The sequence below is a fragment of the Mesoplodon densirostris genome, chromosome 13 (assembly GCF_025265405.1).
Source record: "Mesoplodon densirostris isolate mMesDen1 chromosome 13, mMesDen1 primary haplotype, whole genome shotgun sequence".
Classification (NCBI taxonomy): domain Eukaryota; kingdom Metazoa; phylum Chordata; class Mammalia; order Artiodactyla; family Ziphiidae; genus Mesoplodon; species Mesoplodon densirostris.
In genome coordinates, this window is record NC_082673.1 from 65,332,924 (window position 1) to 65,352,468 (window position 19,545).

Genomic DNA, 19,545 nt, shown 5'->3' on the forward strand with positions numbered 1-19,545 from the left:
ACTGGTGGCTGGATAGCTTCAGGATGGGGGCTGGTCACTGGTAAGACCAAGACTTGAGTAAAGGGTTGGAACTTTCAATCCTACCCCTCAACCTGCTGGGAGGGGAGAGGATCTGGAGATTGACTTAATAACCAGTGTCTAAGGATCTAATTAATCATGCCTACAGACTGAAACCTTCATAAAAGCCCCTAAACTTCAGGGTTTGTAGAACTTCTAGGTTGGTGGATACATCAAGATGCTGGGATGGTGACTCACTCAGAGAGGGTACTCCTATGCCCCCGAAAACCCCCTCCCACCCCCAACTCTTTGCTCTGTGTATCTCTTCCATTTGGTTGTTTCCTTTATAAAAAACCAGTAATAGTAAGTGAAGCACTTTCCTGAGTTCTTTCAGCCACTCTAGCAAGTATCAAACTGGATGAGGGAGTTGTAGAAAGGAACCCCTGATTTTGTAACGAGTTGCTCAGACGTATGGGTATCCCTGACTTGTGTTGGTTTCTGAAGTGGGGGCAGTCTTGTGAGACTGAGCCCTTAACCTGTGGGGTATGAATAACCTACTTTTTTTTTTTTTTTTTTTTGCGGTACGCGGGCCTCTCACCGTTGTGGCCTCTCCCGTTGCGGAGCACAGGCTCCGGACGCGCAGGCTCAGCAGCCATGGCTCACGGGCCCAGCGGCCCTGAGGCATGTGGGATCCTCCTGGACCGGGGCAGGAACCCTTGTCCCCTGCATCGGCAGGCGGACTCTCAACCACTGCACCACCAGGGAAGCCCTAACCTACTTTTTTGTTTGCCTGCTCAATTCCTTTTCAACCTTTAAGATTCAGTTCAAGTTACTTCCTGTGCAGAGTGAGAGTCAAGGTGATTTCTAGGTTTCAGTAGAAGGAATTAACTATGTTAATTTGTAATGATTTTCTAAGACTGTTTTTGTAAATTCACTTGGGGTCTATTTTCATCTTATGATGATTTTTGTTTTCTTTTGTAGACTTCGAACTGTAGGGACTCAGATAATGCATATAAAGGTAGTGAAAATTCCATATGCTTCTCTTAGATATATTCTATAGAAGCATAGCATATTGTTTATTTAACTCATGAGTTCAACAACAACTTAATTCAACTATTTAAATCTGTACAACATGTATGTCAATAGAAGGAAGAAGGTAGTACTTCAGATGAATATGTAAGATTTCCAAGCGGTAAGAGTAAGAAAGCATGTATGTAATTGGTGAACTGTACAGTTAATTCTACCTTAGCCATATAAAAAAGGGATCTTTTTTCTGGTTTAGGTACTCCCCCACCCCACTTATTATTTCTGCTATTGTCAAAATGCTGTTCTTTGAAACTCCAGAGTTCCCTAATGTATTAATATGCAAAGTTATTCTCTCAACTTTTGTTGTTTGCTAGTGCCTTTGACCTTACTTTACATTATTCATTTTTTTCTTTATACATAATCAAAAGATTTGCTTTGTCCTAATTTTTTCTTCTGTTTATTTCCCTGTGTAATTGTGTATCTGTATATGTTATATGGACTGTTGTACTAATGTTGTTATTAAGAGAATTTTGTGATGAATGTTTCTTCAGTGCTGATAGCCTAATATGATACCCTGATTATGAAAATTTTATATTCTTGAGTCAATGGGTAAACTTCAGGAGCACCTTGAATATTTGAGATTTCAATGTATAATTTTATTTGTTTTTCTGAGAAAATAATCCTTAGCTTTTTATCAAATTCTGAACATTGTAACCCAAAAAAGCTATGATCCATAGTTGCTTAAAGGGATAGAGGATCTTTGTAGCAGACCCATGCCATACACTACTTTTAAAGATAGTTGTAATATCAGTTGTAATGCATTTTCAGTCTTCTAAAGCAGGGGTCCCCAACCCCCTGTCCTCGGCCTGTTAGGAACCAGGCCACACAGCAGGAGGCGAATGGTGGGTGAGCGAGCAAAGCTTCATCTGCTGCTCCCCATCACTCACATTACCGCCTGAACCATTGCTCTCATTACTGCCTGAAACATCCCTCTCCCCCGTCCGTGGAAAAGTTGTCTTCCACGAAACCGCTCCCTGATGCCAAAGAGGTTGGGGAGCGCTGTTCTAAAGGATCTGTTGCTCTTGCTAAATTGATTTTCTGCTTTATGAAATTTGAGATACCATAGACTTTTACATTAGTGTGAGTGTATTTTCTTAAAAAGTTGATTTCATCTTGTCAACTGTTTGACATTAATCAAATATATATATATATATGTAATCGCAAGCTTTTTTTTTCAGAAATGCGAGATAAAATGAGAAAATGGAGAGAAGAAAACTCACGAAACAGTGAGCAAATTGTGGAAGTTGGAGAGGAATTAATTAATGAATATGCTTCTAAGCTTGGAGATGATAGTAAGTTTTTAAATTTATTGTGTTCATGCTCAACACATGTTTCATTTACAGTTCTTAGTTTAAAAAATATATATATTATTATTTTTTTCTGCTGTTCATATCAGTCTCTCTATGATTTGTTACTTTTTTAAAAACTTCTTAGGAAGTCTTAATGACAACTTTATTTTGAGAAGGACTTATAATTGTTGGTAGTAGTGAAGCTATCAAATAGGCATTTTTGTTTTAAAGCTCACAAGGCTGTAGTCCTGGTCAGGTCAAAATGTATTTCATAATGATCTTTTGAAACAGTAAAAGTATTAAATAATTAGAGATTTTTTTTACCTTATATTAAAATATTTTGCATTGCTGAAAACATAAGGATGCTTTCTTTCCTTAATTCCAGATGTAATACAGTAAATCAATTTTCAGTTATGAGTAATGTTCTTTAAAATATCAGAAACAGGAAGAATTCATTATCTAATTTCTGTTCTGAGATTTTTATATTAAATTCAGTTTTTTCCTCTGTGTACCTAGTTTGGATCATATATGAACAGGTGATGATTGCGGCCCTTGACTATGGTCGGGATGACTTGTCATTGGTAGGTATTTAAACTTGTTATATTTTATTTTATATTTAATTTGCTTCATAAATTATGTGTAAGCAGTTAGTATATGGCTGTATTGAATGCTTTCTGTAGCTGGTTTTCAGTGCTACTCTTGAGTAGCTGGGACTAGCTAGGTACTTTGGGACACAGTATGTTTTTATATCTTTGTAACAATCCTTAGAAGTAGATGTTTAGTATCCCAGTTTCACTGAAGAGGTTAAATTAGTTGGTGAAGGTTATCCACTTAATAGGTGAATTATGCCATATTATAGAGTTAAAAATAAGAAGCATATAGTTTAAAACATTTATTTTGGGGGTTGTTAAATGACTTACGTAATATATAATGTTAAGTACTGTTTACAATGTTTTAAATATATATGTTAAATTAGTAGAAAATCCTAACATGTACAGAACATGACTTAAAATATTAATATTAGATATTTAAGTGGGGCCTGACATATTATGGAAGTAATTTTTAATTTTAATTTAATTTTAAAATAAAAGAATGATAGCTATATTTTTAAACACTCATGTGCTAGGTGCTATGCTAAATGCTTTACGTCATGGTTTATTTAATCTTTATAATTATTTCTTAATTTGATTTGTGTTTGGTACTATCACTATTCATTATATAAATCAGGAAGCAGTGGTTTCTGTTCTTTTGTTCTGTAATCCTGAGCTCTTAAGTGCTTCTTCACACTGCTTCCTCATTTAAGCCCAAAAGAAATACAAAAAAAAACAGAAAGTAGAAATACCTGAGAACATATGCGTCTAATTAGCTTTGTCCTTTTCAAGGTAATTAAGTTATGTTGACTATACACATAATTCCAGTGGAGCTACCAGTGATAAAAAATATTCCACGAAACCGTTGTATTACATTTAGAACCTATGAGACATAGTCTTTTGAATACCAACAAAGGTGGCAGCTTATATCTTGAGGGAAATTTTGAAATTGTTTTTTGTATAGTAAAATGCCATTTGGTAAAGTAGGAGATTAAGTGAATAGATAATAACTTCTTTTGTAACACAGTATTTTTTTTTAATGGTTCAGAAGTTCAGCACAGTTAGCTTGATTGAACAAGTACTATGAGTTTTGCATGATGTCAGAGAAATAAATGACCATCATCTTCAGTTTTGACTAACTTGAATATTTTTCTTATTAAAGAATTTATAGCCTCAGACTTTGAAGCTATATTTCCAGATCATATTAAAATTTATTTTGTTATTGGTTAATAGTTTCTTCATTAATTAAAGGCATTTTTAATCACTTATGCTTGGGAGAACTAGAGTGGACCATTTTTATCATGCTTAATATTTCTAGCACTTCCAAGACTCATAATCCCTTATAGGTTGCTGAGAACATAGTAGGTGCTCAATAAATATTTGATTATTTGTGTAGTTGAGTTGATGGGTGAATTATGGATATCTGCCAAAAGGAGATTGGTACTCCATTGATACAGTGTCTGTATTTTATGACCCCAAATCACGACATGTGTACTGACAAGGTGATTGATTAGAATATGACTTCAACAGGGCAAAATTAAACAAAGTGTTAACAGTATTTGCTAGGGACTTGAGGTTACTACCAAAAAACTTAATTTTTATCAAGAGAATGTTTGTGCAATAGTTAGGAAGAAAAGGCCAGGAAGCAGTTGTAGTTATTTAAGTGGTGCCTGACACATAATGGAAGCAATTTTTAAGTGATATGGTAGTAGTATTTGAAGAGTTATTAGTGGATCTCATATTCTGCTCATTTTCTTAGTTAAGAGCTTGATCAGTTTCTGAGAACTGATTGTTGTCCTCACTGTAAGTTCAGAGTTCTTCTTTCACCCCATTATTCATTACTGATTAATTTCACTTATGTCATTAGATTTCAGTAATGAAATTATTTAAGAAGAAACATTGACGACTATATAAGCCGTTCCTTGTAACCCATTTAGTATATGTAATGTAATTACTACTCTTCAAGTCTTTTTTACCCATATTTTTTTTTAGTTTTGTCTTCAAGAGTTGAGAAGACAGTTCCCTGGCAGTCACAGAGTCAAGCGACTAACTGGCATGAGATTTGAAGCCATGGAGAGGTAACTGAATCTTGTAAATAGTGTGATCCTATTTTAAAATGGCAAACATGGGGTCTTACATTTAGGTCCTTCTATACCCGTGGCAACATCATTAATTGTGCAAGGTCTTTCTTTAGCTACTGAGCTTCAGAATAGTGTCAGAGTGCTTCTCAGCCTAAATCCTGCCAAGTTACTCTCCTTAAATAGGATTTGACATAAGAGTGTAATCCATTTACCATCTTTGGCCTAGTGGAATTCGGATTATGCTTTGGAGTAAGAACAGGCTTCCTGTCCTGTTTCTAAGGATTTATTAGCTATTGACCTGGCAAATTATTTAAGATTTGCAGCCTTACTCTTCTGTAAAACAAGAATATTACCAACTTGTCAGGGTTGTTTTGGGAATTAATAATGATATATGTGTAGTGCCCTCACAGGCACTCAAGGTGTAGAAGCTATTACTATCATTATTTTTTTTGCGGTATGCGGGCTTCTCACTGTTGTGGCCTCTCCCATTGTGGAGCACAGGCTCCGGACGCGCAGGCTCAGCGGCCATGGCTCACGGGCCCAGCCGCTGCGTGGCATGTGGGATCTTCCCGGACCAGGGCACGAACCTGTGTCCCCTGCATCGGCAGGTGGACTCTCAACCACTGTGCCACCAGGGAAGCCCTATTATTATTTTTCTAATTGAGATATAATTGATATATAACATTGTATTAGTTTCAGGTGTATAACATAATTATTTGTTAAATGTGTACATTGTGAAATGATTACCACAATAAGTTTAGTTAACATCCATCATCATAGTTACAAATTTCTTTTTTCTTATGATAAGAATGTTTAAGGTTTACTCTGTTAGCAACTTTAAAATGTACAACACAATATTGTTAACTATAGTAAACCATGCTGTATTATATCCCCAGGACTTAATTTATCTTATAACTGGGTGTTTGTACCTGTTGACCACCTTCACCCACTTCTCCCACTCCCCATCCCCTCATCTGGCAATCACTAATCTGTTCTGTGTATCTGTGAGCTCAGGTTCTCTTTGATTCCACATGTAAGTGAGATCATACAGTATTTATCTTTCTCTGTCTGACTTATTACACTTAGCATAATGCCCTTAAGGTCCATCCAGGTTGTCATAAATGGCAGAATTTCTTTCCTTTTTTATGGCTCAGTAATATTACATTGTATATACAATTGACCCTTGAGTAACATGGGTTTGAATTGTGTGGGTGCACTTAGTACGTGGATTGTTTTCAATAGTAAATACTACAGTGCTACACAGTCTGTAGTTGGTTGAATCTGTGGATGTAGAACCTTGGATATGGAAGGGCTGATTTTAAGTTATATATGGATTTTCCTTTTTTTAATTTTAATTTTAATTTTTGGCTGTGCTGGGTCTTCCTCATGGCACGCAGGCTCTTCATTATGGCACATGGGCTTCTCTAGTTGCAGCATGCAGACTTCTCTAGTTGCAGCATGCAGGCTTCTCTAGTTGCAGCACGCGGGCTTCTCTAGTTGTGGTGCACGGGCTCAGTAGTTGTGATGCGTGGGCTCTCTAGTTGTGGCATGCGGGCTCTAGAGCATGTGGGCTCAGTAGTTGTGATGCGTGGGCTCTCTAGTTATGGCGTGTGGGCTCTAGAGCATGTGGTCTCAGTAGTTGCGGCGCGTGGGCCTAGTTCCCCTGTGGCATGTGTGATCTTAGTTCCCCAACTAGGAATTGAACCTTCGTCCCCTGCATTGGAGGGCGGATTCTTAACCACTGGACCACTAGGGAAGTCCCCTATGTATGGATTTTCCACTGTGCCGTAGGTTTGGTGCTTCTGACCCCCACGTTGTTCAAGGGTCAGCTGTACTTACACCAAACTGTTTTAGCCATTTATCTGTCGATGGACACTTAGGTTGTTTCCGTGTCTTGGCTATTATAAATAATGCTGCAATGAACATGGGGGTTCAAATAGCTTTTCAAGTTAGTGATTTTATTTCCTTTGGTTAAATACCCAGAAGTAGAATTGACTAGATCAAATGGTAGTTCTGTGTTTAATTTTTTTGAACTTTTATACTGTTTTCCATAGTGACTGTGCCAATTTACATTCCCATTGACAGTGCACAAGGGTTCCCTTTTCTCCATATCCTTCCAACACTTGGTATGTTTCGTCTGTTTGATAATAGCCATTCTAATAAGTATGAGGTGATATCACATTTTGGTTTTGATTTTCATTTCCCTGATGATTAGTGATCTTGAACACCTTTTCATGGACTTGTTGGCTATTTGTGTGTCTTCTTTAGAAAAATGTATGTTCCGTTGCTCTGACCCCTTTTACTTGGATTGTTTTTTTGCTATTGAATTATATAAGTTCTTACAATATTTTGGTTATTAGCCCCTTATCAGGTATGATTTGCAAATATTTTCTCTAATTCCATAAGTTGCTTTTTCATTCTGTTGATGTTTTTCTTTGCTGTGCAGAAGCTTTTTAGTTTGATGTAGTCCCACTTGTTTATTTTTGCTTTGGTTGACTTTGCTTTTTGTGTTGAATCCAAAAAGTCATCACCAAGATTGATGTCAAGGAGCTTACCACCTACGTTTTCTTCTAGGGGTTTTATGGTTTCCGGTCTTATGTTCAGGTCTTTAATCCATTTGAGTTGTTTTTCTGTATGGTGTAAAGATAGAGGTCCAGTTTCATTCAGGCTGTCTAGTTTTCCCAACACTGTTTATTGAAGAGACTGTTTCTCCTACATGGTATATTCTTAGCTCCTTTGTCTTAAATTAATTGACCATATATGTGTGGGTTTATGTCTGGGCTGTCTGTTCTGTCCCATTGATCTATGGGTCTGTTTTTATGCCAGTACCATACTGTTTTGATTACTATAGTTTTGTAATATAGTCTGAAATCAGGGAGCCTGATCCCTCCAGCTTTGTTTTTCTTGCTTAAGATTGCTTTGGCTACTCAAGATCTTCTGTGATTCCATACAGATTTTAGGATTATTCTATTTCTGTGGGAAATGGCATTGGAATTTTAAGAATTGCACTGTATCTGTAGATTGCTTTGGGTACTATGGACATTTGACCAATCTTAATTTTTCCAGTCCTTGAGCATGAGATAATCATCTCATTTATTTGTGTCTTCAGTTTCTTTCATTAGTATCTTACAGATCTATTAGTATCTTATAGTATATAGGGCTTTCAGCTCTTTGATTAAATTTATTTCTAGGAATTTTATTCTTTTTGATGCAGTTATAAATGGGGTTGTTTTCTTAATTTCTCTTTCTGATAGATTCTTATTAGTGTATTGAAACACAACAGATTTTTGTATATTAATTTTGTATCTGCAACTTAACTGAATTTATTAGTTGTAACAGTTTTTGATGGAGTCCTTTGCACCAGTAAGCTGTGATTGTATTCACCTGTCTCGCAGTTTTGGATGCAGTGGTTTGCCCTGTAACTTTAATTGTCTGATGGATCTAAGAAGAGTTGTTGGGTCAGCTTTTTTCTTGCAAGGATGGGAGTGATGACTTCCAAGGTCTTTATGTGCCAGACCAGGAACCAGAAATCTTGAGTATCTTTTCATGCAATAATTGGCCTTTTATATATGTTTTTTGGAGAAATGTTTGTTCACATTGTCTGTTTTTAAATTGGGTTACTTTATTTATTTACATCTTTTTATTATTTAGTTGTAAGAGTTCCTTATAGTCTAGATACAAGTTTTTTATCATATATATGATTTGCAAAAATTTTCTTACATTATGTGGGTTGTCTTTCACTTGCTTAATGGTGTCTTTGATTACAAAGGATTTTGATTTTTTTACGAAGTTCAGTTCATTTTTTCTTTTGTTTCCTGTCATTGTGGTGTTATTTCTAGAAACCATTGCCTAATTCAAGGTCACAATGATTACACCTCTTTTCTTCTAATAGTTTTATAGTTTCAGTTTTTGCATTTAGGTCATTGACACTTTTTGAGTTAATATAGTATGAAGAAGGTGTCCAACTTTATTCTTTCTTTTGTGGATATCCTGTTGTTCCATTACCATTTGTTGAAAAGACTGCTTTCCCCATTTAATTGTCTTGGGCAATTAAATCAGTTGAATGTAAATGCGATGTTTTATTTCTGGGCTTTCAGTTCTGTTCCATCGATATATATGTTTATTATATGCCACACTGTATCAATCCCAATATTGATATTGTAGTTTTGTAGTAAGTTCTAAAATTGGGAAGTGTGAGTCCTTCAACTTTGTTTTTTTTTTTTTTTTAAGATTATTTTGTCTGAGTCTCTTAAATTTTTATATTCATTTTGGAGTCAGATTGTTGTTTCTTACCTTTTTAACTTGGTGTTTTAGGTGAGACAGGGTTAACTTGTACCTCAGTTGTAGTAGCTTTTTTCACATAGGATCTATTGATATAGTTTTTCTTAACCCTTTTATTTCTTGGCTTTTGGCTTATGTGTTTATGTATATGTATATTTTAATATCTTTGGATCTTCTCAGTTAGCAAAGGGCATGGATAAATAAAAATAAATAAAATTGTATTATTACAGGTTAGCTGAAAATAATTTTGAATCAGAGGACAGAATGGAAGAAATCTGCAAAGGATTGCTCCTGAATCAGTATTCTACTCTAATACCACTTTTTGTTTTACTTCAAGGAGTATGAGTTCCTAGCCCGTACTTAAAATAAGTGAATAGCAAAGCACATCCCAGAGTCCAAGATGAATGATTTTTCAAATTATCTTTTTAACACATTTTAATAGTTATCATTTCTCTAGCCTCTTTCCAGCCATACAAAAAATTGATATGGTAGCAATAATTTATTTTTAAGTATTAACTCAGGTTTCTAAGAAACCTAGTGAACTTTAATTTCTTTAAGCTTTTATTCTTTAATTGAAACTCATATCATCATTTTACCTAGTAAGGTTTTACTGTTTTTTTCTGAAAGAGTGGCTGTTATGTTTTTGTTACATAGGACCTTTAACCATTGATTCTCATACATGATTGTGTGAATTAGAATTATCTGTGGCATTTAAAAAATATGTAGTTGCCTAGTCCTCACTACTGAGATCAGTCTGTTAGGGGTGTAATGCAGGAGAATAGACAGGTAGATTTGAGAACATTGCTGACTAAAGGTAAATATTTATGGACCTTCAGTGTATTAGTCAGGACTCTCTAGAGAAACAGAACCAGTGGGATATATATATATTTATGTGTGTATGTGTGTGTGTGTGTATATATATATACACATATACATATATATATATATATATGTATAAAATGGAGATTTATTATGAGGCAGTTATGGAGGCTCAGAAGTCCCAGGATCTGCTCTCTGTGACCTGGAGACCCAGGAAAGCTGGTGCTGTAATTCATTCTGAGACCAGGTCTGAAGGCCTGAGGACCAGGGGAGCCAGTGGTGTAAATCTCAGTTTGAAGTCTGAAGGCAAGAGAAAGTGAAATGAGATGTCCCAGCTCCAGCAGTGTGAGGCAGTAAAAAGAGGTAAATTCTTCCTTCTACCTTTGTTCTATTCAGGCCCTTGAGGGATTGGATGGTGTCCACCCTTATTGGGGAAGGTAATCTGTTTTACTGAGTCCATGGATTCAAATGCTAATCTCATCTGAAACACCCTGAGACATACCCGGAAATAATATTTGATCTCGGCACCCTGTGGTTGACACATAAAATTAATCATCACACCCAGTTTTTACATAAATTACTTTTTTATTATAATATAACTTAAATATGTTCAAATATAAAACCAGTATTAGTGCCTTACATGTATATTTTCATATAACTGTGAAAACAATGTATGGTTTCTAATAAAATACCAAAAAAACTAGAAAGTACTGAAATTCAAATTATCATTCTATTAATGAAGTGAATGAATAGTTTCCTCTGTCATTTCCAGTATATTTCCTAGAAGTTATATAGTTGGGAAAAGATCCCCAAGTGATTCTCATGTACTATGTCTTGTGAGAACCCGTGCTCTATGGCATTAATTTTGCCCTTGTTTATATACTTCATTTTATAATTATTTAATGATATTATTTTCTCTTTCTCCATATAGTTGCAGGTTCTTATGAGGCTAGCATACACCTACTATATAATCATGTGTTTGATGTCCAAACTAATTTTCTTTTTTTGAGCTATTGCTAACTCTGATTAACTTAGTGTGCAGTGATGTTATCTGGCCTTTGCATGGTATGGACATATTTACAGATTAAGTCTGCTTTTATTTTTCTCAGTAGTGTGCTACAGTAGTTAAATATTCTTACCTACTGGCATGACCACACCACAGATACAGGCTTGGTCACTACAGTTGTGGGCCGGTGTTTGATTAAAAGATGTGTCACCATGATGATATAAAATATTCATGTGTTGAATAACATTAAGAGAAAAACTTAAAATTAAAAAATTATCATAGGGAACTTAAGAATAGATCACAAGAGTATATCTGCCATCCCTAGTTTTATAAATACTGCTGTAAAAGTGTTTAAACATCGTTTTTTGCTTTCTCTAAAGATCTATATCCGGAAGTGGAGAAATTGATTGGAAGGGAGTTGGGGTTGTGGATATGGTTAGGAGGGAATTTCAGAATCACTCGACTATTTCCTTGTATCCCAAATAAGATCACAGTATATAGGAGTATATTGTTAGGTAAAGTTTTTTATGTGATTTCTGATGTATCCCTCCCTTTGATTCACTATCATATAATGTTAATTTTGGCTTCTTAGTTATATGCTGCCATATTTGATTATTTTTTCATTTGATAAACTTGTTAACTATTTCCCATATGAGACTAACCCAGCCAAGTGTATTATGTGTGCATACTTAATAGGTACTTAATGAATTGAACTTCACCAGCTCAACTAAGAAAAGCTGTCATAAATATTTATTAAAGGAGAACTAATACTTAGATCATTTCCTTGTGAATATATTTGTTAAAATTAAACTTTCTTTCATGGTTTATTAGCTGTAATTCTATGTATAACTAGGACCACAAAGGTGTCTCTTTGAGCTGCTAGTTTTTACCTTTCTATTTAGGCCAAATTGAATCAGTATGTTTTTGAAGTAAGTTTTTCTATAAATACTTTATACATTTTTTTTTTTTTTTTTGCTTAGAAAATGACATTGTAGCAAACTTGCTGTCATGTGAAGATCAGAAGAGGCTTGGTAGCAATTGTAAATGCATATAAAGTCCTGCCAGTTTAATCATTTTCTGTATTTACTATTTGTCACTAAATTTTAAGGTAATGATTCTTGATATTTGTTTTTCTTTTTAAATAGATATGATGATGCTATACAGCTATATGATCGAATTTTACAAGAAGATCCAACTAACACTGTAAGTTAGCTGGTTGTGCTGAAGATCAGTTTGTTTTAAGAAGTGAAATTAATTTATTTTGGAAATAATGAAAAAAATACGTGGAACCATATTCTGTTTTGTTACTTTAAATATTTCATCATGGGCCATTTAAAAAAAATAGGTTTAAAACTCTTCAGTAAAATTTGATTTACAATATCTCTTATTAGAAAGAAGCTAGTTGAAATTTAGAAAGAATGAATTTTATGTGCTTGCAAAAAAAAACACCTAGCAGAGCTTATTGTTTTTGTAATATTTTGAAGTTTATGGAATACTAACTTCTCTGGTTTGGGTAGTTATATTTTAGTTGTCTTCATGAAAAATGAAAGATGTTACCTCAGTAATCAGTATATGGAATTGATGAATGAAGGGTTTTTTTTTTTCAGTTTTGCTTTCATCCTTATACCTGAATAGGGAAATATATATATATATATATATATATATATATATATATATATGTATATGTTTTCCTTAAGATAACATCTTTAATTTATTCTGAATTTTTTTTTTTTTTTTTTTTTTTTGCGGTACGCGGGCCTCTCACTGTTGTGGCCTCTCCTGTTGCGGAGCACAGGCTCCGGACGCGCAGGCTCAAGGACCATGGCTCGGGGCCTAGCTGCTCCACGGCACGTGGGATCTTCCCAGACCGGGGCACGAACCCGTGTCCCCTGCATCAGCAGGCGGACTCTCAACCACTGAGCCACCAGGGAAGCCCAATTTATTCTGATTTTGAACAAATATTTATCTCAGTTTATTGGGCAGAAGATTTGTTTCAAATATACTTATGTAGTTTATCTGTTTTAAAAACACCCTGGTGAAAAAAATTTTTTTAATATTGAGAACATTTTAGTTTACTATATTGGCATAATGGCTTCCCTCAGACTTACCTTTTACCAAATGAAAAGTCAGAGACATTAGATAACGTATCAGGCGTTTCAGTGTTTCATATTATTCTATCCATGCACACGTATGCCTGCTAAAGTAAAGTAAATATTTTTAGAGCTTTTAAATAATAATCAGTTTGAGTTTGTTTTTTCCTTTTATAGAAACAAATGGTTATGTTAACACATAATACAACTACATGAAGGTTTTCTCTTATTTGGCAAGTAGTTTATTAAAAATATACATTTTAAAAAGTCATATAATGTATGATTGTGGATTAAAAGATGCAGAAATACTGATTGAACATTGGTAACTTGGTTCATTTTAAATTATTTATGCTAAGTTTGGAAGTTAATATTGAAGTATGCAATTTTAGATAGCATTTATACCAGGCATTTATTGGTCATAAATCCCTGATCTCTCCTTGCCCCTTTTGTTACTCTATAGTAATATGTATTTTTTTTTTTGCTTAAATAATATTTTTTCCCAGCTTTATTGAGATATAATTAACATTGTGTAAGTTACACAACTTGGTGATTTGATATGTGTATATACATATTGTGAAATGGTTTAGATTATTGCTTTTAATATAGTCTCACCCCAGGGATATTTTCTCTGGAAAGTTTCTAGGTGTTTTGTTTTGTTTTGTAGATATTTGAATGGTGAGGAGTCATCATTTTGTGAGGATTCTCAAAATATAGAAAGTTCAGGGAAAAGTTTTGACAGAGCTGCAAGCCTACCTGTTATTAAAAAGAAACAGTTATTTTAGATATCCCAAATAAAAAGAGAGTTAAAATTGAGAAGTTCTGAATAATCTTTAAATCTTATTTATCCTAATAGCTTGCCATCTGTCTTAATAAAACAGTCCCTTATAAAAAGCCCCATTTTTCTTTTCCTGGAGATTTTCTCATGTACTTATTTCAGCTCTAAGACTTTATCACAGTTTCAAAGGTATTCATTTTTTACACAGCAATATTTCCGTATAATATGAAATATGACATCAGATTTCTGAAAAAAGTTTGTTTCATGTAGTTTTCTCATACTAGTTTAAAAGATTAATAGTTTGTAATTTATTTTTTTGAATTAGGAGTCATATTTTACTTCTGTGTCAGTTTAAGTTGGGCATATTTTAAATAAATTATTTCACTACTTCAGGGTCTCAGATAGTATGTAACTATTACTCTATCTTTGTAGTACTTTCCATGTTTTATGGTTTGGCTCCCCTCATAGACTATGTATGAGGGGGTAATAACTAAATTATTTAGTTGTTAGGTAAACATTTTAGAACAAGGTGACTAAATTCAGCTTTGCTAGATGTATTATTCTTTCACCAAATATTATTTTTATATAGTCTCCCCTCAGTCCCTCCTGTCCTTCTGTAAATGTTTATTGAGTACCTGTCAAGAGCCACAAAAATGTTGGTGTTACTAAGAATAAAGACACTATTTCTGTTACTGTATCCATAGAAAGCACTGTGGTAGACATTAAGGGAGAAAAACAAAGCCATGTAAGACCTAGAACTAATAAAGTCTAGTAGGGGAAGACTTTTCTTATATTAAACAGTAAAGTTACTATGTAGAAGACACGATAGTTATAATTCAAGCTTTTATACTGTAGAGCTTTGCATTGTCTAAAACTGATCATGTGACTCTTTCATCTGCTTCTGTGTTCCTATATATCCAGTATAGAAATGAGGCTGTTCATTAAAGCTTTAAGGAGCTCTCTTTCCCTTTCACATGCATTCATTATTCTTTCAAAAAATGTTTGTTGAGTACTTGCAACATGCGTTGTTGAGACTAGCAGGATGAATTAGACACCATCCTTGACTTTGTTTTTAGAGAGATAGCATGATATAATGAACACATTATGGACTTTGAAATAGACTTATTGAATCCTGACTCTGGTGATTTGCTGCATTACTTTTGAGCCTTGTAGACCTTGAAGGATGAGTATGGCTTAAATGAGACAAAGATGGTAGGCTGGGGAAAGACATTGTATCCCATGAATGGCATGAGTAAGTCTTAGCATTATTAAAGTACAAGGCCTACCTAGGGAAAAAAAGAATAAAGTGATTAAAATGGAGGTTTTCAAATTTTGGGAGGTTGCTAAAATGGGACATCTCATCTATTTTTAAAAAGCTGTAAAATATTCTTTTGAAAAAAGTAACATGTACCCATGTTAAAAAATTACAAACCGTACAGAGTATATGGTGAAAAATAAGTCCTCCCACCCTTGATCTCAAGTCCTCCTTCACTTAGGCAAACGTTGTTAACAATTTCTTAAGAACTCTTCCAGAAATTTTTTCTCATGCATACACAAATAGGTGTGTGTGCATGTGTGTCACTTTCGACAGGGAGAACGGTTGGAAGTGCAAATGGTGGCATACTCCTCCTAGCAATATCTTTTAAAGTTCATGCGCTGTCAGCACATCCTTCACCTCATCTTTTAGGTACCTGCATAGCATTGTACTGCATGGATGTATAATCCCTGTCTTGATGGAAAACTTTCTTTAATTAAGTCCCCTTGGTATCTGATACATTCCTCCCAGAAGCAGTGTTGCAGTACATGTCATTTGTAGGATAGACTCCTAGAAGTGAAGTCTCCGAGTCAGGAGGTCCATGTATTTTAAAATTTGATAGTTGTTACCAAATTTCCCTCCACAGAAGCTTTTTAGCTGTCTATACTCATTTATTTGGTATATGAGAGTGCTTCTTGCCCTGTATCCTCCCACGTGGTATATTATCAGCTTTTTTTGTGTTTAACCTTTGCCAGTCTAATTAGTTAAAAATGTTACCTGGTTTTAATTTGCATTATGAGTGATGTTTAATATCTTCTAATATGCTTAAAGGGCCAGGTGTATTTCTCTTTTTGAACTGCCTCCTTTAACACGATTTTCGCATGAAATTTCATGTCTATTCTTGTTGAAGAGAGGGCATGGTTCTGGTGCTCTGTGTACTTTTAACCTCCCCCTTCTTCCCGACTGAATTACTGCTGAGGAAAACTAGGGCTCTAAGGAACATTATTTTATACCTTTTAGTTGGTTCATTGTTCAGAGTGACTAGTGATACAGAAGGGGTCTGCATTTGTGAACAACCTGGTATGTTACACTTCAGAATTTTAATTTTTTTCTGCATTATCAATACAGTTTTATTTCTTTTTTTGTTTTCTTTTTAATTGAAGTATAGTTGATTTACAATATTCTGTTAGTTTCAGGTATACAACATAATGATTTGAGTCTTTTTGCAGATTAGATTCCATTATAAGTTATTACAAGATATTGGGTGTAACAGAATTTTAATTTTTATTCTTAGAAAATGGAGAATGAAGTCAAATTTTGATTAGTGAAATTCCACCAGATTTTTTTTTAGAGATAACTTTGTCAGTAATACGGGAGATGGTTTGAAAGGGGTGAAAAGAGATGAAATAGTAATTTGGAGGCTGTTCTGTCTTAGGCTAGAGATTATGGGGATCTAAACCTAGGATAAGTAGAATTGAAGAGGATGGGGTTGGATGAAAGTATATTTTGCAATAAAAGCGCACAAATGATGAAAACTTAGATATGAATGTTATTGTAGAAGGATAACTCTGAAGTATGAAAATTTTCGTCACCAGCTCATCAAAATCAAGTATTGAATTAGGCTCACTGTGAACTTTTTATCTCTTAGATTACCCCAACACCGGTCAGTTTTTTGTTTGCCTGCTTTTAAAGTAAAAGTAGGCTTTTCATCCTTTGAAAGCTCTTTGAGGGAAAAATTATGTCCATTGCATGCAACAATGCCTAGCATATATGCCTTCAGTAAATACTTGTTGAATGAATGAATGCCTTTCAGAAAGAAAGTACAATAATTCTTGTCTTTTTAGTTAAATTTCGTATTTCAGAAAGATCAGATTTTGCCTCCAATTGTGAACTGCCTGTTATAATATATCAAATATTTGAAGTCTTATTTTGGAATTAGATGTAATTGCCTCTGTGGCAAGAGTGAAGGTGGTTTATTTTTATTTTTTTAAAATAAATTTATTTTATTTATTTATTTTTGGCTGTGTTGGGCCTTCGTTGCTGTGTGCGGGCTTTCTCCAGTTGCGGCAAGTGGGGACCACTCTTCGTTGCGATGCACGGACCTCTCATTGCAGTGGCTTCTCTTGTTGTGTGCAGATCACAGGCTCTAAGTGCGCAAGCTTCAGCAGCCGTGGCACGCGGGCTCAGTAGTTGTGGCCCGCGGGCTCCAGAGCACAGGCTCAATAGCTGTGATGTGTGGGCCCAGCTGCTCTGCGGCATGTGGGATCTTCCCGTGCTCGAACCCGTGTCCCCCACATTGGCAGGCGGATTTCCAACCACTGCGCCACCAGGGAAGCCCCTGAAAATGCTTTTAGAATGCCATATTTCCCAGGGTCACGGCATAAGCCTCGGAGGCAGAAGAACTTGGAACTCTGCTTTCCCTTTGTTGGCCAGTGGTCTGTTTCTGTGTCCCAACATCTGGGGTAGGGGGCGTTCTAGTTTGTATTTTGCTGGTAGACCTTAATCCTTTAATCATTTTCTAGGTTCTCTCCCTACGTGGCCTCATTTTTTTTAAGATGTGATATGTCTTTCAGGAAAAATAGCTAGCTCCTTGTACATATACAGAGGCATGTAACAAATTTATGGTCATAAGAATGTTTTGAAGTTTCATATTTTATAATAGAAGTTCTGACTCCATTATTAAAATTGCTTGTAAAATGTGTAACAGTTTTCATTTTTGACTTAAACTGACTTTTACAAAGGTTGGTCTAAACAAGAAATTTAGAAAAATTCAGAATATTGGCATATTTTATAAGATAAAAAGTATAAGAAAGAAATATAAATGGAAATTGATGGTCAGGACTCTACTTAATGTCTAATTAGTGCTATTTTTAAAACTGTTTTGGCATATAATTGATGTAGAATAGACCGCACATATTTAAGGTGTATAATTTGGTAAGTTTTGACATTTGTATACACTTGTGAAACCATCACCACAATCAAGATAATGAACAAAAACATCATGCTCTAAAGTTCTCTTTGCTCCTTTTGATTTTTGTATTCTTATATATATTCTTTGAGCTTTCTTGTGGGATATAATTAAGTTACTTGCAAACAATTTCATCCTTTTGGGTCTTTGTTAGACAGGACCAGAACAGTGTTTATACTGGGACTAATTAATTCCGCATTATGTTCTTCTGGGTAGTCTGTTCACTGCCCCAGGAATCATGGCATTTTCCAGTCTGGCTGGTAGGAACGGGCACTATTCCCAGCCCTGTGTGAGCTCTGGGCACATTTTCCCCAAAATGTTTCTGGTAGATCTTTCCTTGGCTGTAGTGGTTTCCACATACACATGCACTGATCAGTGCGAACCTGAGTACTCTAGGGAAACCCTTGAGATTCAAGGGGAATCTCTTTAGAGTCTTTATTCTGTATTTTTCTCTCTTCTCCTGTTCTCTGTCCCATGAACTGTAGCCTCTTTGATCTTCTTGGACTCTGAGCTCCTTATGAACTCACAGCTCAACCTGGTTTTCTTTTCTTGCACAGCACCCTTGAAACTCTCAAAGCAGTCAGTCAGGGCGATAAAGATAGGGCCCACCTCATTTGTTTCTGCCTGTCAGGAATCAACTCTCCTTTTTTGCCTGTCCTGTGCCTTAAAAGTGATTGTTTTATATATATAGTACAGTTCTTTCGTGGTCTCAGGCAAGAGGGTACAACCGCTCCCTGTTACTCCATCTTGGCGGGAAATGAAATCCCTGCTTAATGCTTATTTTAAATGATCATAGTTTTTGTGCCAGAATGTGGTAGTATTTTTCTTTAGAGGGCTGTTGTATGTGACTTAATGATACATTGTTGCCTGTATGATAGTGATTGCCATATAGGTTTTTCTTCAAGCTGTCATGTATAGTTTCATTAGGAAGACTGGCTTTGCATAGTTGAATAGTTACCTCTTAAAAGTGTGTTTTAAACCTTATAATATTAGGAGATAAGTTACTGTTATCTTAGATCTTACATGGTTAAGCAATGTATTGCTTATTATAGTAGAGATTTTGAGGCATGTTTCACAAATTGATTAGTAAAACCTTATGTTTAAAATCTTTGCTTATACTTCACTGAAGTGTTTGTTAGGTGGAAAACTCTTAGTTTTTAAAATAGGCTATTACAAAGTTAATACTGAATTTCTGTTTTACATTATTATAAAATGATGGCATTCCACCTACTATAAATATACATAATTCAAAATAATAGTAACAAATTAATTTGTAAAATGATGGCATTCCACCTACTATAAATATAC

The 19,545-nt window shown here is 34.9% G+C and overlaps 1 protein-coding gene across 2 annotated transcripts in view; it reads left to right on the forward strand.

The window, feature by feature from the left end:
* The window catches only part of EMC2 (ER membrane protein complex subunit 2), a 48,209-nt gene that overhangs the window by 4,411 nt on the left and 24,253 nt on the right, over positions 1–19,545 (forward strand). For both annotated transcript variants that reach the window (XM_060115917.1, XM_060115918.1), the window contains exons 2-5: positions 2,262–2,375; positions 2,889–2,953; positions 4,955–5,040; positions 12,295–12,352. In XM_060115917.1, the coding sequence (XP_059971900.1) occupies positions 2,262–2,375; positions 2,889–2,953; positions 4,955–5,040; positions 12,295–12,352 (323 nt within the window). The remainder of the gene's footprint in view (positions 1–2,261; positions 2,376–2,888; positions 2,954–4,954; positions 5,041–12,294; positions 12,353–19,545) is intronic.